This window comes from Xiphophorus couchianus, chromosome 12 (genome assembly GCF_001444195.1).
Source record: "Xiphophorus couchianus chromosome 12, X_couchianus-1.0, whole genome shotgun sequence".
Lineage (NCBI taxonomy): Eukaryota > Metazoa > Chordata > Actinopteri > Cyprinodontiformes > Poeciliidae > Xiphophorus > Xiphophorus couchianus.
This window is the reverse complement of record NC_040239.1, coordinates 5,970,622-5,998,188: the sequence shown is the minus strand read 5'-3', so window position 1 is coordinate 5,998,188 and position 27,567 is coordinate 5,970,622. Positions and strand designations below refer to the sequence as shown.

At 38.8% G+C, this 27,567-nt stretch overlaps 1 protein-coding gene across 1 annotated transcript; it reads right to left on the bottom strand.

The window, feature by feature from the left end:
- Positions 1 to 197: 197 nt before the first annotated feature.
- Positions 198 to 27,183, bottom strand: castor1 (cytosolic arginine sensor for mTORC1 subunit 1). The gene is made up of 9 exons (XM_028034516.1): positions 26,873 to 27,183; positions 20,206 to 20,276; positions 17,830 to 18,023; positions 16,610 to 16,745; positions 14,379 to 14,502; positions 13,783 to 13,899; positions 13,327 to 13,409; positions 9,482 to 9,576; positions 198 to 1,531 (listed from the first exon to the last, which is right to left on the bottom strand). Exons 1-9 carry the CDS (start codon positions 26,983 to 26,985, stop codon positions 1,460 to 1,462), a joined length of 1,005 nt encoding a protein of 334 aa, XP_027890317.1. The 5' UTR covers positions 26,986 to 27,183; the 3' UTR covers positions 198 to 1,459.
- Positions 27,184 to 27,567: the final 384 nt, after the last annotated feature.

The window sequence follows — 27,567 nt, the reverse complement described above, 5'->3', positions numbered from 1 at the left end:
TTCAAAACTTCCTTTTAAAGATACAGTGATGAGAAATCCATCAATAATGTTTTAATCACCATATTAGTTCCCTTTTTAAAAAAGCCTAAATGACTAAATACCTTGATGTCATGAGGTACTTAACATTTCAACAATGCTCTTGGCCTACAATGTACAAAATAATTTCACTTTACAGTGACAAAAATAAGATTTTTTTAATATAATCTGTTTTTATTGAATGAAGAAAGCAGCACAAAAGTTACAAAGGTTTACAGAACACTTCAGAAATGGTAGAAAACGTAGTTGTACCAAAAAAACAACAACTTCCGATTGAAATTTATTAGTCATAGGTTTATTGTGCAAGTAGCAAAAACTAAGACATAGTGTTATTGACCATGACATTGTTGTTTAAAAATGCTGACTCATTATAAAAAAGAATTTCACACTCCTCATTCTTATCAAAGGAAAATGAGCTACAACTTGTGTTAAAGAACTCTCATAATACTCTTAGATGAAAAATAATTAACAGGTTACTTCTCACATATTTTAGCTATGGAGTTAGAAACCTGATATCCACATACTTGTACTTGTTGAGGAGCTAAATTATGAAACCAATTCTGGAATTACAGCTTATAGCTATAACATTTTCAAGTCTTTCCTTCGAAGGTTGCTGAGAAGGCTTGGAATAATATGACATTCTCCCACAATCTTCTTGTCATGTTTGCATTTTAAAAAGGTAAGGGATGATTTTTGATGCTCAGCTTCCAGGAAATGAGTAAACTACAATTAATTGCCTACAGAAATATGTTTTAATGGCTGTGTCAGTTACTATTAATGGGCTGATTGCAACCACAAGGCATAAACATCCAATTTCAATTAGAGAGATCTTTGACAGAGAACACTTTGGATAACTTTGCACATTTTTCCTATCTGCTGCTTATGGACCTTCCAAAGTGCATGAACATGCCTTTTATGTAACGGGGAAAAATACTATGCATTTTCTCCTAATTAAGCAAAAGAACCCAGCATTAGTCTCATTATTCAAGCTGTACATATAAAAGGAAGACTATGTAGTCTGTGTTTGCCACATGAGGAAGTCCTGTAGAATACTTTGACTTTATACCAGACATAGATCATAGGATCTTGCATAAATACAAAGAGTCTATCTTACCTGTTCATACCTGAATTTCTGATTTGAATTGTATAAGTGCGCTGTTGTCTCCATCATGTGCATCATGTGTGTCCTTCAAGGCCCCCTGGGGTTTGGTGGGGCTGTCTGCAAATCTTTTCTAGCTTAGCTAAGACAAGAAGCGTCACAGACGAGCTTTAGAGAAGTCATAAAGAAGCGCTCCTGGTTTTAATGGCAAAGTCATAGTTGTTAATACTGTTGGCGATGCAGTGAGGATCTAGGCACAGTTAACATCCTTTCCTGATACCGCTGTCCAAGAAGAACTGACCAAGGAGGGGAGGACACGACGAGTCAAGTGGTGGATGGTTCATTCCTCTGGTGGTGGAGCATGTCCGTCACACTCACGATGTCTTCTTCGGGCACCTGGAAAAGAAAAGTTACAGAACTTTTATTTACTTTACCTATATTTTTATTAGAAACATAGTTATGCGAAGAATACACACGCTCATAAGAGTTGAAAATACATTATAAACCACTTGTTCCATCAAACCCCTTTTTGGTCTGCTATAAAAGCTTTTAGGTTTTATCAGAACCTTGTCCCACTGAAAAAAAGGGAAAAGGGGGTTTGAAAGCTAACTAAAACAGAAAGTACTGAAATAAAAGATCATGAAAAGCATAAAAGAGAATTTTCTTAATAAAGAGATGACATAATATATGGACAGGTTAAGCAGCAGGAACATAACAGGACAAGCAAATGGGTATAGGTTATAATTAGCCAGTCTTCACAGGTTGCACATTGATAGAAATACAAAAACAGACCAATGCAATGAAATAAAATATTTGTGAACTGCCAATTTAAAGATTCAGCTAGATGAAGTGAATTTATTTAACCTAAATACTAAATAATTATAATTTGCTATATTAGAGGCCAGGCAGTAACCTCCCATAGCTGCAGTGACGAAGGTTTGGTTTTGCAACCAGTTAGGAATGCCTTTAATCATTTGGTCGTTGCATTTGTCCCAAGTGTTTTTTATCTCATTTCCAGTTATTTTCTATTCTTTCAATTTACAAAAAATGTTATGCGTCATTTTACCAAAAAAATAAAGACACTGCCATGTATATAGGTTCATTAGGAAGATGACACCAGTAGTGAACAGTGGTAATATTAATATTAATTAAAGGGAGATATTTTATTTTTGAAATAGGTTTTTTTTATTTTTATAAAGTTGACCTCGGGAAGTTACCCGTTTCTTCTGCCTCCATTATCATGGAAGATTATCTCTGCTATACTCTAGGAGTAGGAATACTTAAAATTCAACCAAAAGAGGAATACTCCTACTTACTAGTTGCCTTTATCAACCAGTCATTTTGGAGACTTTTTCAGAAGTGTAAAAGTGGTTGAACTTTTTAAAAATGATTTCCTATGCATGTCGTCAGGTTCACTATTATTAGAGCCCATTTGTGGTTTTTTTTTTCCAAGGTTAAGGAACGATTATGATTACACAATGTAATTCTATGACATGCTGCGAGGCACGGAAAGGAGTTACAAACTAAAACATTCATTGGGTGGAACATTAAGAGTCATGACATAGACATAAAAACACGCAAACGCCCAACCTCACCAGATTTACATGTGATTAGCATTCATCACTTGACATAGGAGACGACACTGACTAAACAGTTGGGCATTGCTGATTAAACTATGGAATATATGTATATATATATATTTTTTTAATAATATGAAGATTTTCAAATAAAATTATATTAAAGGACACAAAGACAATAAGCACCTGAGACAACAGAACAACAAAAAATGACAAAACAAAAGAAACAAAAAAACAAAACTAAAAAAGTGTCAATGTTACACAAGAAAATAAATAAAAATGATAATAAAATAACTAATAAATACATAAATAAAAGGCTGGGACAGATTTCACAACTGTGTTATTTGCTCAACTGTCCATCTTATCTGGAAGACACTTGAATAAAGTGGTTGAGTAAAGGGAGCATCATTAGTCCGTCACATAGTCCAACATTTTATTCTAGAAAACTTCAGAGTGTATCAGAAAGTTTGTATCCCAATCTTTCCACATGTAGGATACTTACAAGTTCAGTTAATCAGGTCTGAAACTTGGGGGCTAAATCGGACTTCCACAGTTTCAGAATACACCTCTTTGCTTTGCAATCATCATACAAAGAGCTAGAGCAATACATAAGTTACAATCCAGATTCTTCAGGCACCCAAACAAAGCTGTTCAAGGTGTGACAATAATTTTAAACACAGATGAAAACCACTGAAAGATGAGACCAAAAAATACGTAATTTTGGCCAGAACCAAAAAAACATGTGCTAAAGTACCTTCAACTATGGAAAATGTTTAACATAAAATTGAAGTAATCAATTAATGCATCAAAATCACTTTTTTCTTTGAGCTGATCAAATGTGTATAATTAACTGATCAGTAGCAAGTGAGACTACACTTGCTGTAGTCTCACACTTGCTGGAGTCTCACTTCCTGTGAGACTACACTTGCTGTAGTCTCACAGGAAGTAAGTAATAGTTACAAAAGCAGGATTTTAGGCAGTTTTGCTACAAGTGTATTAATATAATACTAAGATGGAAAGACTAAGGAAAATATCTTAGAGGAGCAACTGTGCTGCCCAGCAATCTGGGAAGATAAGAAAGCAAATTTCTAAACAATTTCAAGTCCACCAATTTAACTTCAGAAAAAAAAAAAAATCACAAGTGGAAACCAGTGACAACAAGCTGTAATTTGTTTTTCATTAGACTGGAAGTCTTGATGTGATCCAATTCAATTCAAGAATATGTATTAATCCCAGAGTGAAATACAATGCTGTTGTAACTTATATTGTCCAATTTTGCTTAAATATTAATAGTAGATAGTGATGTGTGTAAGCAGAAAGGATTTCCTATAGCCAGTGGCACTGCCAGGAAACTTGGGCCCCATGACTAGGCCTGTCACGATAGCAAATTTTGATCAACGATTAATTGTCTCAAAAATTATTGCGATAAACGATAATATTGTTTGAAGACCTTTTTACACTGATTTAATGGAAATGATGCATGCGATTTCCTGCCAAAGATAGATGCACTTTATTTTCAAAAGAACACTTAACACTTGAGCTGATAAACAAAATAAACAAAACAAAAAATAAAATGGATTCTCAGTCTCCATTAACAAAAAACTCACTTGAAAAAAAAAACTAAACAACATAAAGCCAAAGTGGAAATAAATACTGCATTCAACCAAAAGAGTGCAGCTTATGAAGTCTGTATATTATGTTGCCCTTCAGTAATAATTAGATTTAAATAGAGAAGATGGGCACATCGACTACCTGATGCAATAGTTCACACTACATGATTTTTTGCTCCTATTTTTCCCCTTAAGACAATCTTAGCACGTTGGTCTTTCTAAGATTGTGTGGTGTGTTAAGGTAGATCGTCGTTGCCTCTCCGATCTAAATCAGGGTTTTCCCCGACTGGGAGCTTTAACGCAGCCTGTTGAATGTGACAGGTAGCCAATCAGAAAGCCCGGATTCTCCTCCGTGTTTTCTGAGGGGAAATTATAGAAGGGAATCCCAAACAGTTGACACGGCGCAACCCGAAGTCCAGCGGATGATACATGGAAACAACATTAATGTTTATTCAACATGCAAAGAATATAGAAATGACAAGGGGAGGAGTTGGAGCGAAATTGGTACCACAGTTGATAAACCCGGTAACTTTTCAGCTGTTCTTCGTTAACGTGACGTAAACAGGTTCTAATGATTTTCATTCAGTCAGGACTTTACGCTGACACTAGCCACATGCATTGCAGGTAGATTGTAGTAAAGCATTGATTAATGCCTGGTTTTAAAATTAGTTAACTGAACTTGTAGCCATTATTTTGTGCCCATTGTTGGACACCACACGGCAGGAACGAACCCGATCGAACCGTTATAGCTAGGATTTCTGTCGGCTAATGTGTGGTCTCTCAGGTTTTGAAAATGGGCCGACAATCGGCCGACAGCTGGTGTGCGCTGGGCTTTACACTAAGTAAAATGAGGAAGGGGGAGTCAGTGGAGAGCACCGGAGTTGAGCCTTTTTTCATTCGGTGTCATCAACAGAAAGAGAAAAGGGCCGGAAGAGACGATAATGCCGATAATTAAAATGACATTGATAGTTTTAATTTATCTTACGATTAATTGATTTACCGTGTATCGCGACAGGCCTACAAAAACTTTAATTGGCCGCCCTCCCTGCTGTTACAATTTCTTGAGTCTATTTGACCCATAAACAGCATCACAATTTTAAAGGCATGCAACTGCCTTGCTTTTCTGTCATGACAGTTTGTTATGAGACAGATTATCTGTGAAAAGAATAATCTCCTTCAGCTCCTCCCTGACCTACTACTGACGTCTAAAGATTGTGATTGACAGCACTAAAACCCACCTCCTGTCTCTGATTGTTGTTTCTAGAGAGCACTGGGAGAAGGCAGAGGAATTAAATTATTCTCAGATAATCTCTCAACATATTGACAGGCTTAACAAATATGTACCGTTTGTTAATAAAAGTTACATACTGCAGCTTTAATTTCACTTAGGAGGGGATGGGTCAGGAGGGTCATGTCCCTCCTGACCCATCCCATCCCATAAATGCAAGCTAAGGCAGGACTATCTGGACTGACAAGAATCTGCTTTTTATTATAACTTCATAAAGATGGTTTGAATTTCTGTCACTAATATACAGTATATTGTTTTGTTGTGTAATTGTAAAAAGAGCAGTGAGACATTAAAAATCCACACAGATTCCCTGGAATGATGCTGACTAACTTGTCACTGAACACAGTATTGCTCACCGTTTTCAGTGGGACAGGGGGAGGGATTATTGTGATATGGGGGTTAGAGCTGCTGCTGACTGACTCACCTGTTAACTGGTAAAAGGTACAGGTACAAGTTAAATATATGAATATGTTGGTAGATTCTTTTTCCCCTAGTTCTTTAAATGCTAGTGAAATGAAGGCAAACAGTAGTCTGTAGCAAAGCTAACTATGCTAAATGGTTGATAATCTCACACAGCCTAACCACCTCTCTTGGAGAAAAACTGGGCTACAAATTGACACTGTTCTTTTTTCTATCTCTCCCTTTGAAAACCTGACTTTATTAATTTCCATGGTTCTTGTCTTGTACCGACATAAAAACAATTTAAAAAACACAATATAATTTTGTAATTGACAGGGCCCCAATTTTTTTCTATTTCTATGAAGAAAAAACCCCAAAAAGCTATTTTACCCTTTTAATTGCTTTAACAAATCAATCATGATCAATAAATCTTGGCTTTTTATGACAGATAAAATACCAAAAAACTATTATTTCAAAATGAAAACTGATTTCTATAAAATAATGACAATTAAAAATATGTAATATAAAACAAGTGGTTGTGTAAATATTCACCCTCCTTAAAGTGACTGAGATAAGTCAATAAAGGTTTAGCCAATAGGTGCTAGTAATCTCACAATGAGTGGAATGGAGATCACCTGAGTGCAGTGACCGAGTCTCAAGTAACTGTCATATAAAGACACTTGTGTCTGGAATGTCCATTCACTGGTTAATTAATATTCCTGGCTACCATTACAACATGAAAAATAAAGAACTCCCTAAGCAAATCAAAGTGAAGGTTAGTGAAAAGTATAAGTTAAGCAATGGAAACAAAAAATTATCTTAAGGAACTGACCATTCCCTGGAATTCAGTTCAAATCAAGCATCAAGACTTGCGGCTCATGTGTAAATCTGCCCACATCAGGCTGTCCACACTAACTGAGTGCTAGTAACTATGACTGAGCTGAAGGAGTTCCCTGAGGGAGGCTTGAATAAGGTTTGCCAAAAGGCATGTGGGAGACTCTATGGTTGGGTGGAAGAACGTCATTTTGTTTGATTTGTCCAAGATGCTAAGTTTGGCAGACACCAAACATTGTGCATCACCACAAAGACACCATCCACACTGTGAAGCATGGTAGTGGAAGCCTTGTACTGTGTAGTGCAGCAGATAATGCAATACTTTAGTAGAGTCTTTCAAATGGTGATACATGCACCAAAATTAGCATAGATACTCCTTTAGACAGCCCTCTCTTGAAAAACCACATGGGCCTCTTTAAATTCTAGATGGCAGCCATATCAAGTATAGAATTTGGGATTTTGCTATAAACATGCACCCATTTTAGAGGATTCTGGAATCTAATTTATATTTATGACCATGTAGAAACCAAATGTGGTTCTCCAAAAAATTCTCAGAAGGTTAATTTTGCCTTATTTTGAGCTTAGATAAAAAGTAGGCCCTGGAAGACTTGTAAAGAAAGAAGGTGTAATGAATTCAGCAAAACATAGGGCCATCCTGGAGGACAATTTGTTTCCATATGGAAGAGTACTACTAAAAAAGCATTTATGTTTCAGCAGAAGAACAACCTGAGGCTTCCAGCTAAAACAATACAGAAATGGTTTGAAGACAACAAGATGGAAGCTGTGGAACTGGCCAAGTCAAAGCCTAGCCCTCAGTCTGACAGAGAATTTATGGTTGGGTTTGAAAAGGGACCGCTGATTCACACACAACCTGATGGATGTTGAACATTTTTACAAGAAAAATGGAAATAAAATGCAGTGTCCAGGTTTGTCAGCCTGATTGACACCCAACAGCTGATCATATGCATCTTCTTTTCTGTAAGGGTATTGCAATGGTAAAGCTCCTCGGTGGCAGGGCCCTGGGGGTGGATGAGATTCGCCCGGGGTTCCTTAAGGCTCTGGATGTTGTAGGGTTGTGTTGGCTGATGCGACTCTGCAATATTGCAAGGACATCGGGGGCAGTTCCCCTGGATTGGCAGACTGGGGTGGTGGTCTCCCTGTTCAAAAAGGGGAACGGAGGGTGTGCTTCAATTATAGGGGGGTCACACTCTTAAGCCTCCCTGGCAAGGTCTATTCAGGGGTCCTGGAGAGGAGGGTCCGTCGGATAGTTGAACCTCAGATTCAGGAAGAGCAGTGTGGTTTTCGTCCTGGTCGTGGAACACTGGACCAGCTCTACACCCTCAGCAGGGTCCTGGAGGGTGCATGGGAGTTCGCCCAACTGGTCTACATGTGTTTTGTGGACTTGGGAGAAGGCGATCTACCGTGTCCCTCGGGGAGCCCTGTGGGGGGTTCTCCAGGAGTATGGGGTACCGGGCCCTTTGATACGGGCTGTCAGGTCCCTGTATGACCGCATTGCTGGCAGTAAGTCGGGCTCTTTTCCAGTGAGAGTCCAACTCTCACCGGAAACAAGATTACTTTCAGTTGAGGTGGCTCGGGCATCTGGTCAGGATGCCTCCTGGACCCCCTGGTGAGGTGTTCCAGGCACGTCCCACCATGAGGAGGCCCCGGGGAAGACCAGGACACGCTGGAGGGACTATGTCTCTCGGCTGGCCTGGGAACGCCTCGGGATTCCCCCGGAGGAGCTGGAACAAGTGGCCGGGGAGAGGGACGTCTGGGCCTCCCTTCTGAAGCTGCTACCCTTGCGACCCGACCCCGGATAAAGCGGAAGAAAATGGATGGATGTATGGATGGTATTGCAATGGAAAGTAGAGCCTAGCTACACAAATGTTTTGCACTTTATTGACATGTAAGATTGCAAATAGCAAGGAAAAGAACGGTAATAATCAAGAAAAAGATAAAAAAGATACATTTTATTGGCTATTTGTCCCAAAAGTTTGTATGCAGCTTTATGTTGTTTTAATTTTTTTGATAGTTTCCATGGAAAAATAAATGTGCCCAATCCATTTTAAAATGAACCGGTTGGCAGAAATTACCTTTCAATGTGGGTACAAAAAGAAAAAAAAAAGTCTGATAAAAATCAATAATCATGATGTCAGGAAATCACAAAGCTGCTTGGGAATCTGAGAAGGTACACAAGTCTGATTCCAAAAACTTAAGTATCAAAATGCCAGAATATACGTTTTTCACATTTTGAATAATCAGGATATCTCAAGTGCACGGAAATTAAAAGAATGAGTAAGCTCCAACCTGTGAGTAAAGACTAAGTAAAGACATAATTTTCCACTTAAGAGGGTCATTTTTTACATGCTGCAAGAATTTTTCCTCCTAGTCATAAGACTGAATTACTCGTACAAAAAAACCCCTTAAGGTTGAATCATACGTCTTCAGGAAGATGACAAAAGATCCAAGCAGCTGAATCTTTAAGAAAATAACTTTCAGAATCTAGTTTTTATCATCAAGATGCTCACTCAAACCAGAAGTATGTAATAAAGTGAGATAAGTGAAGATTACAAAATCTTACCCAAATACATTTAGTTTCTACCGCTACAGGTGTCATAGGGAAACCTTCTGGACTCACCAAAGCATGGTCAAAGCTGAAGGTGCTGATGTAATAGGCAGAAATGTCACCATCTGCCAGGGGCTGAGATATCTGGGCGACTATGCCACATTCATCTGAAACACAAGGAGGAAATGCCATCAATGTAAAAGTATCACATAATTATAGATTATAGGTTCATAGATTATAGTACTGCAATAATAAGATAAAAGCAAAGATTCTTTGATGCAAAATAAATAACTGAAAAACAGTTGTTGCCAGTGGCAGTTCTTGATATGGGCAATATGGCTCACTGCCCAGAGTGGCATGATCTTTAGGGAATTTTAAACATGGAAAAAAAATTCCGGTTCTGGTCCACCATCCGGCGTCTCAGGGGGGGGAAGCGGTGCAGCACCAACACTGTTTATAGTGGGGATGGTGTGCTGCTGACCTCTACTCGGGACGTTGTGGGCCGGTGGGCAGAGTACTTCGAAGACCTCCTCAATCCCACCAACATGCCTTCCACTGAGGAAGCGGAGCCTGGGGACTCTGGGTTGGGCTCTCCAATCTCTGGGGGCGAGGTCGCCGAGGTGGTTAAAAAGCTCCTCGGTGGCAAGGCCCCGGGGGTGGATGAGATCCGCCCGGAGTTCCTTAAGGCTCTGGATGTTGTAGGGTTGTGTTGGTTGACGCGACTCTGCAATATCGCATGGACATCGGGGGCAGTTCCCCTGGATTGGCAGACTGGGGTGGTGGTCCCCCTGTTCAAAAAGGGGGACCGGAGGGTGTGCTCCAATTATAGAGGGGTCACACTCTTAAGCCTCCCTGGCAAGGTCTATTCAGGGGTCCTGGAGAGGAGGGTCCGTCGGATAGTCGAACCTCGGATTCAGGAAGAGCAGTGTGGTTTTCGTCCTGGTCGTGGAACACTGGACCAGCTCTACACCCTCAGCAGGGTCCTGGAGGGTGCATGGGAGTTCGCCCAACCAGTCTACATGTGTTTTGTGGACTTGGAGAAGGCGTTCGACCGTGTCCCTCGGGGAGCTGTGTGGGGGGTTCTCCGGGAGTATGGGGTACCGGGCCCTTTGATACGGGCTGTCAGGTCCCTGTATGACCGGTGTCAGAGTCTGGTCCGCATTGCCGGCAGTAAGTCGGGCTCGTTTCCGGTGAGAGTTGGACTCCGCCAGGGCTGCCCTTTGTCACCGATTCTGTTCATCACTTTCATGGACAGAATTTCTAGGCGCAGCCAAGGTGTTGAGGGGATCCGATTTGGTGGCCTCAGGATCTCATCTCTGCTTTTCGCAGACGATGTGGTCCTTTTGGCTTCATCAGATCGTGATCTGCAGCTCTCGCTGGATCGGTTCGCAGCCGAGTGTGAAGCGGCCGGGATGGGGATCAGTGCCTCCAAATCCGAGGCCATGGTCTTGAGCCGGAAAAGGGTAGAGTGCCTTCTCCGGGTCAGGGGGGGTGTCCTGCCCCAAGTGGAGGAGTTTAAGTATCTCGGGATCTTGTTCACGAATGGGGGAAGAAGGGAGCGGGAGATCGACAGGCGGATTGGTGCAGCGTCTGCTGTCAAGCGGGCGCTGTACCGGTCCGTCGTGGTGAAGAGAGAGCTGAGCCAAAAAGCGAAGCTCTCGATTTACCGGTCGATCTACGTTCCCACCCTCATCTATGGTCATGAGCTTTGGGTCATGACCGAAAGAACGAGATCGCGGATACAAGCGGCCGAAATGGGTTTTCTCCGTAGGGTGGCTGGGCTCTCCCTTAGAGATAGGGTGAGAAGCTCAGTCATCCGGGAGGGACTCAGAGTAGAGCCGCTGCTCCTTCACATCGAGAGGAGCCAGTTGAGGTGGCTTGGGCATCTGGTCAGGATGCCTCCTGGACGCCTCCCTGGTGAGGTGTTCCGGGCACGTCCCACCGGGAGGAGGCCCCGGGGAAGACCCAGGACACGCTGGAGGGACTATGTCTCTCGGCTGGCCTGGGAACGCCTCGGGATTCCCCCGGAGGAGCTGGAAGAAGTGGCTGGGGAGAGGGAAGTCTGGGCCTCCCTTCTGAAGCTGCTACCCCCGCGACCCGACCTCGGATAAGCGGAAGAAGATGGATGGATGGATGGATGAAAAAAAATTAAGTTGTGACAGCTCTACCTGCCTCAAGCCAGTTTTATATTAGTAATAAGGATGTTCAGGAGGAGAGGAGATCCAGTTCTATACAAATCTACACAGCAGATCATGGTTTCTTCAAAATATTCAACAGTTTTCACTCCAAGATCTTGTTCTGTTCGCTCATTTTTGTAATTCTAAATCAATACAAATGCACATAAAAAAATGCTGGAGTTTTCTGTGAATTTCTTTGCTTTTTTAAATTTTGAAAATGTTTATGTTAGTCTTCACAGTTCCGTTTCAATGGAAACAACCACCCTGCTTTCTGTGGAAAGCACAGTCAAAAACAAAAGCTGGAATTTACCTACTAGATATCAGGAAATGAACATATTTTGTATGAGGGCACTTTTTGGACGTTCACTTCTAACTTTTCACAGTATAAAATATATGTCTGGATCAAATGCTGGTTCTGTCCAGAATGTTAATCAGTACCAGAAAATCATTTGCTAAAATATAGAAAATATATTAATCCAGAGTTGTTGTATTACTGTGCAGTAAAATTAAGAGTCCTGGTAAACCAGCCATTACTTATGAACTCATGAAAGAAGTCTGTATCACTGAATCAGACCACTCCCATCTCTGACTAAACATCCAAACAAACTTCGCTACAGAAGTTGCAGTATATGCTCCACAAAATGTCACTGCTATTAGTTAGCTTCGTTCGAGTCATTATGTTTCTAGAATGGTGCTGTTACCACTCATTGCAGTTTAAATAATAAAATTGATCCATAAATGGCTCCAAAATTATTACCTTCTTAAACAATGTGCTGTTGTGTCATGTCAATGTTCTTCTTTTGTGCATGTGGGGCAATCTGAGGATGCAAGCCATTTACACAGAAGTCTCATTGAGGTCACATTTAATTAGTGGGAAGAACAAAATCCCCCCCAAAAAAGTCCAAAAATCAGATTTTAGCAAAAATTCAGAATTGAGATCAAGATTTCCTGTATGAACATAGAGTTAGTGCAGCCACAGAATGCACAGGCAGATGTGATGTGGTTGAATGGTGAGAAAAGTTGATTCAGAAATTTAAATTTTAAAACCAACCAGTATGGGTTTATCTTTCCAATGAACAAACTTTTATTTCTCATGTAGAAGAAGTGGAGACTCCTGCACAACGATTAAAGATGCAGAAAGTGGTTTCTGATTGGCAAGTCAACATCAAAATATTTGCATTTTCCAGCACATACAATGGTAAAACAGCTAGTTTCCAGAAACCAAAAAAAATTATTTATTGCTAGACATGTGGATGTTTTTTTAACGCTTGGATTGTTTGTTTAAGCATTAAAGATCCAAATGGAAGTACAAGCATGTGCATAATGTTAATTTTGTATGATATGTCCCTTTTAACAGTTAAGACTTGAACAGGAGACAACAACATGCATCACATTTTCATGGTTATTCAGGAATAATAATAATATCAAATGCACTGCATTTATACACATTAACTAAGAAGTTTCAGTGTGTTCAATTCCTGTGACAGCTTTTAAGTACTATGTTGATATTTGTTCATTTTTATCATTTTGCTTGATAAAATCTTTTCAATAATGTTGAAAGTTATAAGATGAGTCTTAGAAAGGTTGTACTGGTAAAATATTTAAATAGAGAAATGCTATTTTTATTGCTCATTTAAGCTCTAGTGTAAAGTAAATAGATATACAGACCACTTCAAACTTGACGTTAAAGTGGTTATTGTTCTGTCAAAATCAGAAAAAAGGTAAAGCAGATTGCCTCACCAAAACCCAGCGGTTGACCACCTATACGGACCATCCGCCAGAGCTCCCCGGAGGAGCTGGTGAACAGGAGGTCAGCAGGAAACCTGGAACAATATGATATTGCTTTACTATAAGCTAAGAAACAATGATCAAATATGTATACTCTAGAACAGGGGTGTCCAAAGTTGGTCCTGGAGGGCCGGCATCCTGCATGTTTTAGTTCTCTTCCTGGTATAATGCACCTGCATCAAATGATGGCTCATTAGAAGGGCTACGATGAACATTGACTTGCTAAGAGAGAGAACTAAAGCATGCAGGATGCTGGCCCTCAAGGACCCACTTTGGGCACCCCTGCTCTAGAACAACTGATAATAGTTCAATATAATAACATGAAGACTGGGAATGTTTCTAACAGGGTGTCATTTATTTGTTTTAATGGTAGCTACAAACATGTCTATACGGTGAGTGAATCCTTACCGTCTCTGAGCCTCAGTGTCCATCACTAATGAGATGTATCCATCGATGAGGGAGAAGGAGAAGAACTTGATACATTCCAAGTCCTGACCCGTAGACGATTCGCTTTCTTCCTTAGGACTAAACACAAAAACGCATTCAGAATGACAAAAACAAATGGCAGCAAAAATATTCATTTTGCATTTTATTTAGCTATACATGTGTATATCTCTAAATGCAATTATCAATGAAAAATACATTTGTTTTAGAAAGTAATTCTCATACTAAATAGGTTCATTCTTTTGAGAATTCAAGTGTTTATTTCTGTCATTTTGATGACTTCAGCTTTCAGCTAATGAAAAAGTTTTTTAAAAAGTAAAAAGATAATACAAGACAAAAATAAGAATTTTGAAAAAAAAATGCTTCGTCTATTTTCAGTTTCCCACATTTGATTATCAGTTTTAACAAATAATTACAGCAATACAGTCAGAGTGCAAAACCTATACAAAAGCAACCTGGTGTCATTTCACATGGTTTGAGCGAATAATGAAATGAGATTGTGTGCTGCCATCTTGTGCTTCAGTGCAGTACTGCAGTACTGTGAAGAAATTTGATCTCACCTGTTGGAATAAAAGAGGACATCGATGAGCGTGGTGGCGATGGACGGCAGCGTGTCCGGGTCCAGAGACATGACGCAGAACTGGTTCTGTGGGATCAGCACTGGGTGAACTGTGGGCTGGACGGCTGGAGGAACAGCAAACACAACAACACCTTAAAATTCGGATGTGCTTGGTGTTTGGTTGAGGAAAAGGATGAAGTCAATTTAATCTCTTAATAAACTAATTTAAGCCAAAGAAAAACACATATTTTTTTTCTGGAAGGATCAAGTCCACAACTGGAGTCTAAAAAGAAAAAAAGACCCATAACATTTCATTTCAACAAAAAAACTCAACTAATATACTGATACTGATAAAATACTGAACATTAATTATCAGGTCAAAGACTCAGTTGATATTTTCCATCTAATTCCTAACCCTCTATAATCTTTTGCAGCTTAATTTTAGCATTATTGAAAATGCTGTACCAGTGTTGTCTACGTGGTAAAAAGAGAAACTAGAGTTACATGTATTATTCCACTTCACAAATGTGAATGACTTGGGATAAACAAATTTAAGAGTTTGCATTATCAGTTGGCACAACTGTTACAATGGGCATCATTTGTGGGCCTCACTGGGCGAATCCCAGCTTTTAAACACCTGGGTATTGATAAATCCGACAACTGATTTAAAAGGCACATCAGTTCATAATGCTGATGACCATCAAATTAAAGCAGACTGTCCTATGCATTATTGTGCAGAATTTTGCTGCCCAAAATTTAATCCCACTTACAGTATAATCCAGATTCATGAAATAATTAATAATAATAATAATAATAATAATAATAATAGACATAAATGTAGCAAAGCATTCAATGTTATTTCTTTGTTCTTCTCCCATAGTACTTGAGTTACTTCACTGGAAACAACTTAGAACACCCCACAGCTCGTTTCTGCAATCAGTCTCTCTTACTTTAAATCAATAAAAAGTTCCTTAATCTAATATAACCACTTGTAAAAATATCACCTGAAATCTTGCACTGTTAGCCTCATTTGCTCTAGAACCCATAAATAAATCTCCAACAAACCTTGATTTCCTCTGCTGAACTAAAAGTCCACACTGACAACATGTGGACACAACTGACGCCCTCTGATGTATTTATGAGACAGTTTACATTCAGTTTAAAAAGTCAGTTGATCCAAAGAGCCGTTAAAATACCAGGATCCCATGGAGATGCAAAGACATAGGAGATTGTGTAAGAATGAACCTTTCAGGATATTCTAAACTTTAGGATTACATAATAACAGCTTCCTATAAAGGATGCCACCATTTAGTGCAGAATAACCACTAAAACCTAAAGCAGACTTTGTTGATTCTGTTCTTCTAGTGATGTCTATCTAAATTCTCTACTGTCCTGCTGAATACAGATCTAAATCCTTTAAACTGGGATGGCCATCATCACCAGATCTTAGTTTGATCATTAAATTTTACTAACCACACAGTCTTGCACTTAGTTTTTTTAGCTTAACAGAAAAAGTGGAGAAGTGAAATGTACAAATTTGTAAGAATATCTTGAAATAGGCTTACAATAGATCAATGATTAAATATACTGATTACCTATATATAGCAAAAGTTTGTAAAACAGATGAAAGTGATGTTTGAACAAGCCATAACTACTTTGTGAAGAATGATTTATGTAGAAGAATCTCATCTTGTACCAAATTAAAAGTAAAGAAAACAAGCTGTCTAAAACTACATGCAAGTTGTGGCAGTGTAGATGAAACTGGTTTGGTCAAACAAAAGAAGCTACAAGTTTCCACAGAACCAGTAAAAAAAAACAAAAAAAACATTTGAGTGTGGCTGTTGAAAACCACTTGATTAGAAATACAGTCTAAGTCAAAAACAGGGCTAAGAAATAAAGCATTTTTAGAGAAATTAAGTAGGAAATCTCCAACATATTAATATTTTAATTTATTCTTTTTAAGTCAAAAATATGATTTTACTTTCACAAATATGCTGCTATAGAAACCCTAATCTTTTCCTGCTACTTTTTAATTGGATTATAATGCATGCTACTTCTTTATTTGGTTTTATCATTGGAAAGAAAAATATATTCTCTATTTTTAACTAAATACAATGTGAGCAAACAGGTTTTTTACAAGATTGTTAACACTTTTTCTGCTCTAGGTTAGAGTTAGAGTCCCTCAGGCAAGTCTGGTGAATGTTTGAAAGTTAAGAAAATTCATGCTGAAACCTTCTTTGGCGTTCTTCAAGAGGCCGTTGGTAAAGTCCTGGCAACCCACAGGCACATACTCTCCTTCCACCTCCTTAAAAATGTTGAACTCCTCATTCAACGTATTGATGACAACTGACAGGTCTTTCTCTCTAACCTGCAAACAAATATTGGGAACAAACTGAAACACTGTACTGTATGTAACATTTTAAAACTGTGTTGAATACAGGAGCTCCTAAAAGTCTACACACCCCTGTTAACATTACAGCTATTTTTATTCTCCACAACTTAACTACAAATATGAGCTGTTTAGAAGAGACATTGAAAAAGTGAGAATTTGAAAAAACAACCTTCTGCATAAGTGTACAGACATTTAAACTGATATTTTTGATCAAAAACTTTCTGGGCTTTTTTAATTGTGATGTGTCAAGCTCTATGGTTACTTTATTTTATCTTTAAATCAAAGCGGATTAAACTGTTAATGCTTCAAAATGTTAATTTTTGACCCCAAACCATCAGGTTTCAGTTAGAAAGTTGAAAATTAATAGATATTTTTATTGTTGGCATCACTGCGAGTCAAGGCATATATAGAGCCAATTCAGAGATAAAATATATATATAGATCTTGCAAGATAAAGGGCAAATATTACAAAGATGTGGAATACTGAAAGACTATCCACAAAAAAACCCCAAAAAAACCTGAATGCTGAAATGAAATCAAAAGGTACTTCAGCAATGTATTAGTTAAAGGTGTGCAGAGTATGTAAAAGCAGGTGGCTTTTACATACAGATTTAGTTGTAGGTGAACAGGATGAATGTCACATTATTTGCTTTTTTAATTGATTTAGCATGGCTTCTTTTATCTAAGATCACACAGTTCTGGCATTTTAACAGGGGTGTGTATGTAAATGTAATGTTACATTTGCATATATTTAGATGACATGTTTTAAAGCCCAAAGAATGCAGTCTTTAAACAGTTCAGTCGGCAAGTAAACCATTAATATTCCTGCTGACGCAGTGGTTTGCCATGTTGTTAAACATTTTTGCTCATTTACTTCTTGACATGTAATACATCAACCAATTTTCTGATGCTGTCAGCTCTGTCAGAAATGACTTTAGCTCAAGATGCAGACATGGTGGCCTATTTTGTCTGATGGGGTTCAGACCCTGGAGACTAAAAGCTTCTCACGGGTAGGAAGAAATTCAACAGATTTCTGCAAATGTTTTTAAGAGGACGCTCACCAGGATGAAGTCAGTCTGATATGTGGAGAGCATGAAGACAGAAACGTGCTGCTGGGCAAGCGGAGCGATGACCGACTTGGCAATCTTTGTCACACCGACAGCCTGGGAGCTGCTGGAGGCGTTGCCGTTGGAGGCAACATTGAGGGGCAGCCAGATAGAGCTCTCGACCTGGAGGTGCTCCGAGGGTGCCAGCTCTGTCAAATGTCAAGGGAAGAAAGAGTGATCTGTGTCGAACCGCGAACAACATGGCCTTCTGTCCATGATCATCCACATGGCAAATCAAGATAAAAATGTAAGCTTTTGAACATACCCTATGATACATGGAAATAGTCTTATTGTATTGAATAACAACAGCAATGTACAAGTGTCTCAGACGTGCATTCTTTCATATGTCCAGCAGGAGGCGACTCAAGAGAAGCCTGCCGCAACAGCCTGCTTTAACATTAACTTAGCAAGAGTTGTGTACTTTCTATTTGGATTCAAATACAGACAATCCAGTGAACATTTCTTACTTTCCAGCATTTCCTGATTCAATTTAATAAATTGGTTAATAATTAAAGCTTTGATTTGGTACTACAAGCTTTTACTGATACTTTATTCTGTTGATAAACTTTGTGCCACAGCCTTTAATGATCATTCAAGACACATCTACCTCTGGACTACACTGTGTGAAATCTACAACAAAGTGCTAGAATTTCATCCATAAAAGTCAGTTTATCAATGTTAACACCAGAAATAGGCAATGAAGTACAATAGGGGCACTATATATGGAGGATGTTAGTCCTTAATGCAGGCATATAGGATTTGATGCTGAAGCTCATTTAGATTTTATGCAATCCATTTTCTACTTTCTTGAGGTCCTAAATTATCAGGCAGTTTAAAGTTACTATTTCCTGTTTTTACCATCCTAACAGAAATGCTATCTTCCATCTTTCCCCTTAAGCAGAGAGCTAAAGAACTCCCACTATTTATGTCACAAAAGCAGCACAAGAATATATCATGCTCAAGACAGGCCACAGTGCCAACACCAGTCAGAAAGGCTGTAAACTGAGACCAAGTACCAGTATGCAGTATTCAGTATTTGTTATCTATTCAGACATGTTAATAGGTCATTAAGAGGATTTTTGAAGGCAAATCTTAATAATGTAAATTCCTAAGATTCCAAAGCTGGATAGCCATAATTGAAATATGTCTATTTAGGAAACATGAAGTAAAACATACAAAGAAAATACAAGATCAAGATAACTTCTTAGGGCAGGTACAGAGACGCTATGTAAAATTAAGACGTTTTAAAAAGCAAATACATTTACATAGTGATTAATAGAGCACTACATAAGAATATTCTGTATCACTTAAAAAAATGCTAGAAAGTCTTGTTTTCTGTAAATTTGGGCCACCATATTTTTACAGTAGTGTGGAGAATTAAATGTCTTTGGAAATGATAGGAAATAAACAATTGCTTGGTTTAATTTGATACTGCTGGTCAACCAGGAAGCTTCAGTAAAGGGTCAACCTTACTAAAAACATTACCAAACAGCAACTGACTGTGAATGCTCCTTTTTCTTTCCTCCCCTTCAAAGAGCCTTTGCTCTAGTTGGCATAATTTTTCACAGACAGCCCCTTGTGGTTTCTCAATACACCAACTCTTAGCTTCTAAAATAGGCACTCAGAACAAGAAAACCCTGAAGGCAATGGATGCCTTCAAACATCTGCTTCAGCGGGTATGGCAATGACGAATCTGTTCATCTACAGTAAACAAAACATCTATTTGTCAATCAATCACATCTCCAAAAAAGTGCCATCATACACTTTGAGGTAAAATACTGAGAGAAAGCATCACTCAGAAACTGAGAAAAAATGGACTGAACTCCCTGATCTGCTTGATCTCAGCGTTCCTTCAGGCAGAAAATTGTTATCCTTTTAAGAAAAAAGAGGGAGCATTAGGAATAGGTAACACATTCCTTCTCTTTACTTTTTGTGTTAGTTTTTACTCAGACACAAATTCTTGCCAAACTTTCTCAGGAACATCAAGAAACTATCTTTGCTCATGACAAAGATGTTGGGCAGAAAGATTGTTCTTATTTGCCAATCAAATACATTCAAATTTTGCTTAAGGAGAAACCCATGAGGCCCAAGTTCTGCATTTGAGGTTTTAGTGAAGTACAAAATGTTCTGGGCAGAAAGCCAAACATTAATCTTATCACTTAAATTAATATGACAAATGTCTCTGTTTGTGTGCTATTGGTCTTAGCAATGGTAAGGAGCTAGAAGATTGATGGATTTTCTGCAGGTAGTCCAGTTTGCTTTCCCAGCCCAGCCTGTGAATCAAGATGAAATTCTAAATTGCCTTTACATGTTTATGCATTACTATTTTACCTTTAAATCCTTCTTCATCAAGGACGACTGTGTAGTTCTCAGGTGTTTCTGTCAGGCTAAAAAACTTGCATCTGGAATAGAGAAGGAAGGTAAAAAAGATCCGAATTAATAAAATGAGCATGACAAACTAGAGAGTTAGATAGCAATGTTATGTTGTGCATCCCAGAGTCCTGTGGACACACAGCCTAAATGACGAGAAATATTTGCGGACACACCTAATCCAGTCTCTGCATAAACAGGGCCCTAGACTTAGCAAAACAAACTGCTGAAAACAGTTCAAGAAAAATAGTTCTAAGTTTTGATTTGACCTATAAAACTAAGCCTAAAATCTAAGCTAATTTAGCATTTATGAGATTGCCAAAGAAGCCCACATTACCCAAACCACTGGACCACATAGGTCATGTTTAAGCAGTTCAGAACTTATGCAAAAGTTCTTCTATTTTTAAGAGTGGCTAGGAGAAATTGTTTGCTATTATAACAATACAAAAATGCAAGTTACCAAGTTAAGCAAGGCTTTAAATTTGTGAATGAAAAGTCACATCTGTAGGACAGACATTTCATCCACAGGAAGTATCACATTTTCCTGCTTCATGGTATCCCTCTGAGGATACACCTTCCTCCTCAGCAGATCAGTCTGCAAAAGCTATTAGAGCTGACGCCTGAGTGCAAGAGCAAAAGCTCCTGACTCAGCAAAAACCAATCCCTGCCATGGGATTGGACAATAACACCACTGAGAGACAAAGAGGGAAAGACACAAAGAGAAAACACTGTAACAGTAACTGCCAGCTGTGCTAGCAGGCTCTGCCAGCCCATTGTGTTAGAAAGACCTTCTCGCTTCCTGATGAACCTTCACCTTCCGCAGCTCGCAGTTTCCTGCAGGTGCAACAACCCTGCATGAGCAAGTGAAACAAGTGAAGTAAAAGCAATATGTTCACTTTTTGTTGTCAAGCAACATGAAGGAACCACATCTGTTTGATTTCCTGCTTGCAAAGTACAGATTAGATAGATAAGAGAGGCATCCGTTTATTACCAAATACAAAGGGGAACACAGCAGAATTAAAGACCTTACAACTTTTGCTGACTGCAATCCTCTTCATTGCTTCAAAAGATTGCAATTACTTAAAATTAGTATTAGTTTTTGATAGCAAATCTGTAAAAATATAGATTTGTCCGTTAACAGAATATTGAACCTGCAACTGTTTGATCATGCATCATATGAAGAGAAAGGGATCTTTGATAATTTGTCTAGAGTCATCTTACAGAGTTCTCAGTTCTCTCCTGAATTTAGTTCACCCCTCAGGTTTTCTTTAGGATTTAGGCCTGAGGCTTGAAAAAAGTTTTCCGTGCGTCTGGTGAAGTAAGAGAGTTCACAAAACATAGTTTAATATGCCTAGGCATTTTGAAGAGTTCACGTTGACATAAGGCATATTCATTCTGTTTGATACCAGACCTCCCACCACACTGTGTGCCCTCTGTGAACTTGATGAGCCACAGACACCACTCACTTCTCCAACAGTGAGCTTTTTTTTTTTGGCTTAGTGACTCTCTCATCGATGCCATTTTTGCCCAGTCTATTTTTTCATGTTGAATTATGAATACTGAACTTAACAGAAGCAGGTCTGCAGCCTTGAAAATTAAATTTTGTATTTACTCTTGTTATCTTTGTCTGAAACATTTAAAGTGTGACAAGAGAAGAAAGAACAAAAGGTAATTTGTAAGAGGACAAATATTTCACAGCACCTTATACTGAGAAGGACCAGAACCAGACTGTAAGTTTTGTAACGGATCTCCAAGAGATATTCTTCTGGAAGACAATTTTAGTTTCAAGGAGAAAATAAGGCTTGGTAAACGAAGAAACATGGAGGATCTGTGATGAGGCACAGCCTGTTTCAAGTGTTGTGGAGCTCTAATGTTAGCAGAGCACTCCAATACACCACCCCAGCGTGATTGCTGGTGGTAATGGGCTGGAAAAATAAGCTCCTTCCTCTGATGCAGGAAGGAAAATAACCTAAAGAGACGAAGAAAGCAACAGGTAGAGACAGAGAGGAGATGAAAACCAAAGCACACAAGACTCTGTACTTTGATCCAGCCGCACGAAGCAACGGGTGGTAGCAGAGTTGTTGGCCGAGGGCGGCTGGTTGTGTTGGTGGGGGGGGGGTTACAACTGACATTCCAGCTGAGAAAACATGATAAGAGAAGAAAACTGATGCAAAATATAAGAAATAAAACTTAGCCAACATATCATCAGATGATGGCAAAGTTCTCTCAACTTCTATACTTTAACATTTTACATTCTTTTGCATAGTTTGGTTAAGGTCTATATATTTTTTTTATAAAGTCACACCACAAAGAAATGCGTTTGAGGTGTTGCCTTAAAATCAGAAGCTAACAAAGCCATTGCATCATCACCTGGGATTACAATGTTTTTAAAGAAATGGCGACCTTAGTGTATGTAAATGTATGACTTTGAAGAAAGCAAAAAGAAAAGTTCTCCTCCTTGCTCATCATTTAATTTTTAATTTTAACTGACCTAAAACGGGAACAAGGACAAAATAGGAATCTGAGCAGGAAATAAGTTTTACAATTTTTTTTTTGTGCATTTTTGCTAAAACTGACAATATAATATGAGACAGGTAGTCTGTGGAGAAAAAACATAATAAAATAAAAACTGAGCTCCTCTGCCTCCTCCCTGTGGTCCTACTGCCATCTCCAGAAATGTATCGCTCCTGGTCAGAAACAACCAATCAGAGTCAGAAGAAATGACTGAGTAATATCAAACACATTCGTGTAAGCGCTACTCACACGATATGTACAACCTCAAGGTTCAACTGTGCTAATGGAGGAGAAACAACCTAATATTACAAGAAAAGCTATTTATCCGTTGTCATTGCTGGCTATGCTAACTAGTCTGAGCATTGATGTGAGGTTACGGTGTGGAGGAGGAGCTGTGGCACAGCAGAGGGAAAGGGAAAAACTATTAATCCGTTGATAACCGCAGATAAATAGTTTTCCTAACATTAGGTGGTTTCTCTGACATTAGCAGCAAAATCAGAAATCTTGAGCTTGTACACACTGTACAGAGGGAAGAGTGTGAGCAGCATGTACATGAGTGTGATGATACTAAGACCCTCCTCTGGCTCTTACTGGTTATTTCTGACCAGGAACATTTTTATAAGTTACATGCCGCAGCTTCAATGTCAGACAATAAAAGTGTCTTTTTCTGCAGCATATCCAAACTTATTGTTTACACTGTTATTAAATAAGTTTAGTAATAATTTGCAAATGGTAATTGGAAGAAATGTTAATTGTTTTTACCATCAATACATTCAGAAAATCAAACTTAACAAGTGGACAAGTTTGGGATCAGTCTTTAAGCCTGCTGATGGGCAGTGTGTACAGCAACAGTTGGGAGGGGTTACTCACTGATATGTTGAACCGGAGAAAACTCTGGCTTATGTCTAATTCATACAAAAGAATGCATGTAGCCTTGATTAGAGTTGGGCAGTGAGAACATAAAGTGGAGTGAGAGCCTCAACTTTAGAAGATCACTGAAGCAGAAATGTGAAAAACTGGGTTTCTGGCTCAGTTGAAGCATTGTTCCAAGCCATGCTCTTGTTATTTAACAGCTGAACAGAAGAAAGGAGAACAGTGTAGCGCCTGCAGGGCTACATCCACAATGCAGAAACACCAACATACTGGGCTGTGATAATATCCCCACCTAAAAGTACAATGTAAGACTACAATCAAAGAATGCATAATGAATGCTTTGTCAGACTTTGTGAATGGATTATATCCATTATTCATATTTTTTTAAATATTAGTGGCAGAGTAAACATAGCTGGTTTAATCCTCAGTCCGTGCCAAAACTCCTCTTATAATGGATGTTTAAGTAAGATCTACGATGTAATAATATGCAATTTGCAATGCTGTAAGAGATCCACTCATTAAAATTCCTCTCAGAACTGCTGTCAAAGCCACTGTGTTCAGGCCAGGGAGGTGTTCTTTAATGAATAGAGGAAGGCCTGAAAGGAGCAGAGGGGAGAAAGCCATTCAAGCCAAGCCAGGCTTGTTTTTGCTCAACTTTCTCCAACACTCCTCCCTTTTAAATCAAATGTAGCTTTACAGGGAGAGGAAAAACTAAAAGTACACAATAAGAACAGGAAAAGCAAGGCAAAACACATCCACCATAGAAGTGTGATGATGTAACATCAAAGTACACACAATATGTTAAGAAAGAGAGAGAAGAACAAAATAGAGGCCTGTGGAGATCTACGGAAGTAGGCATGGATGATTTTACTGGTTAGTTCTGGGCCAATGCATTTAGCATGGTCCTAAAATAACCTTTTTTTTATATCATAGCATTTATGCTGTAAAATTCTGTAGAAATGTACAGCACTGTCTAATAGCAACACTTTAATTGTGCATATTCTTTGCATTTAAAAAAGAAAATCCTAGCACCCAAAAATGCTGTTCTTATTCATTTGAAAAGGTGTATTTCAGCCAGCTGAGGTAGTGAGGTAGGGGGAGCACTGCATTACTCTATTCATCATACAGCCAGAGAAAACTTCAGAAAGCAGAAAGGTAGGTCATAATTCTTGGTAACCAGATCATGCCTTTTTGGCAAGTTTATTTCTTGCAGACATGTTAAAACTTAGTTTATTACTCAACACGATGACTCAACTGGCAGGAGACAACAAGGTATGAACAGATACAAAAAGAAGTGTCTCAAAGTACAAGTTCATGTGCTTTACATTTTAATTTAAAGCATATGTCGTAATAAGCAATACATCAATTGATCACGTTAAATTAAAACAACCTCTATAATTTAAATTTGCATAGTTGATTGTTTTGCTTGAGTCTCTCTCTGTCTCTATCTACCAAAGACAAAAGCCTTCAGTCTCAAGACAAAGACAAGAGGCTGGTCTCAAGCCTCTTTTTGTGTACAGAGACTTCAGTAACCATTTTATTCATTGTTTTGGTTGTTTTATTTATTTATTTTGGATATTTACAATATCTTCCAATTCCAGTGTTAAATCTTCATTAGAAATTAAAGTTCTAATAGACTTTAATGAACACTTTGCATAATAATGCAAGGGTGTACTTGCATTATTATGCCATTACCATTTTTTCACTCAAACACCAATATTATTGTTTATTGCAATAACTTCTGGGACAAATTATTGCTAAGCAAAATGTGTTATTGTGACAGGCTTACAACCATCAGGCACATGAGTGGCAAAGATGTTTAGATGGTTAAAGAAGCGTTGGGACATGAAGCTAGTTTTGAAAATCTCACTGCGGACTTTTCTGTGCATCATCTGAAAATAATAATAATAAAAAGAGTTTTGATCGATTGCAAAGCTATCAAGACATGTTCATTCATATGCAATACTGTCCCAGTCAAAGTCCAGACCTACATCCAACAGCACATTTGTAGAACAAGAAAAAAAAATACATTTTCACACTTACTGACCCGACTTATTTTGCAAAAACAAACAAATGTGCAAACATTTCTGTCTCTAGATAGGAAAATCTGAAAAAGCTCATAGAGCTTTTGTCAAAGCTCATAGATGTAAAAGCAAAATACTGACTCAGGGCAGCTGAGATGACAAATGCGTCACTCCATTTTGCAGCTTACAGGAAATAGGAAAATATGCAACATGTTCTTCCCACGTCACACTTCTGCAACTATATGGTGGTCTGTTTTCAGGGTCTCAAACTCCAGCCCTCGAGGGCAGCAGTCCTGCAGTTTTTAGATGTGCCACAGGTACAAAACACTGGAATGAAATGGCTTAATTACCTCCTCTTTGTGTAGATCAGTTCTCCCAGCCTTGCTAATGACCTAAATATTCTTTTCAGGTGTGGTGCAGCAGAGGCACATCTAAAAGTTGCAGGACTGCGGCCCTCGAGGACTGGAGTTTGAGACCCCTGGTTTATGTCATGAAATACCAATACATTAAAAAATTGTGGCTATAACATAAAAAGTGAGAAGGTTCTAGGGGTATGAATGCTGTAAGATATTTTACAACAGTGTGAAATTTCGACAGCAAGCAGTAGATTTGTGACAACAGTGTGACGATACATGTTCCTTATTTTTGTTTGCATGTTATCAGCTTAGTGACAGAGCAGTGGATGTAGAGCTCTTCCTCTATCCATGCACATGTGGGGCAGCCAGAGAACTAGACAATTACATAACAACATCTGGATTTCCAGGGATTATCTGAAATCATGAGATGTAAACAACTTAAAAATGGATGTGGGTTAGGAGTCAAAAAGGTCAAGTTTGTGTTGGAGATACCAAAAAAAAAATCAACAAAAAAACCCAACTTTTTTTGCCAACCTTCAGATCACACCTACAGATGAAACAGGATGTAGTCACATAAATGTTTTACTGAAAACTAAAGTACAAAAATGAGTAATGTTGATATTCAACAACTGCAAGTTTTTCTCCCAGTTTGCACCTATGTGAGAAAATACACTTCCCTGAAGTCAACAGCTTCATGGACTGCAGTTCATCATGCCTACCGTCGCTGCAGAGTGAGGCATGCACAGACAAACAACCCAACAATAGCTCGGCCACCCAGTGAATGAGCAGGCGCTGTATGTATCCGAACTGGATTACCCGACTGATTCACAACCACCCGGCCAGAGCAGGAAGCCTACTTACCGCGTCCTGTTGCGGAGAAATATCAGTTTTATTAGAGGGTGAGTGTAATTGACCAGCCCGTTCTTGGATATGCTGGTGACCCGGAGTCTGTGATCCAGTATTTGCAAGTCCATATTTCTTGCAAACGAGCAGTTCTCTCTCCGCTCGTCTTTTAGCGTTGAAAGCGTCTCTCTAGCTGGACGATGCCATTCAAATGTTATATATAGTCCTGAATGAGGAGCATTACCGACGGATGTACTCCCCCACGTCCCGCTAGGCTCGTTTCACAGGACGAAAAAAACATCCGACGAAAGAAGCCTCCCTGAACTACTGTATATTTAAATACAAGGGGCTGCCCTACGCGGACACGCCCCCTCCTGTTAAAGCTACAGGTCAACGCTTTTAAATGACTCGCACGTGCTTAGGAAAAGTTTGAATGAACGAGCAGAAATATTACTTCCGTATTGGAATTTCAAAATAAAGGAAAAGTGGTTCCCAAAACAATAATTTACTTTAGAAAATATACACACATAAATATATAAACTTTAGAGAGGAAGTAAAAATAAAGAGCAAAGGGAACAATTTGTACTTGTGTTTGCTGCCAGTTTAAGTATATGTTGAACTGGCTGCAAATACATTATAAAAGACAAGTTGAGAAGATGAAACTATGTTTGTCAACGCCTGTGATTTAAGTTGTACAAAAATGAAGTTTCAAC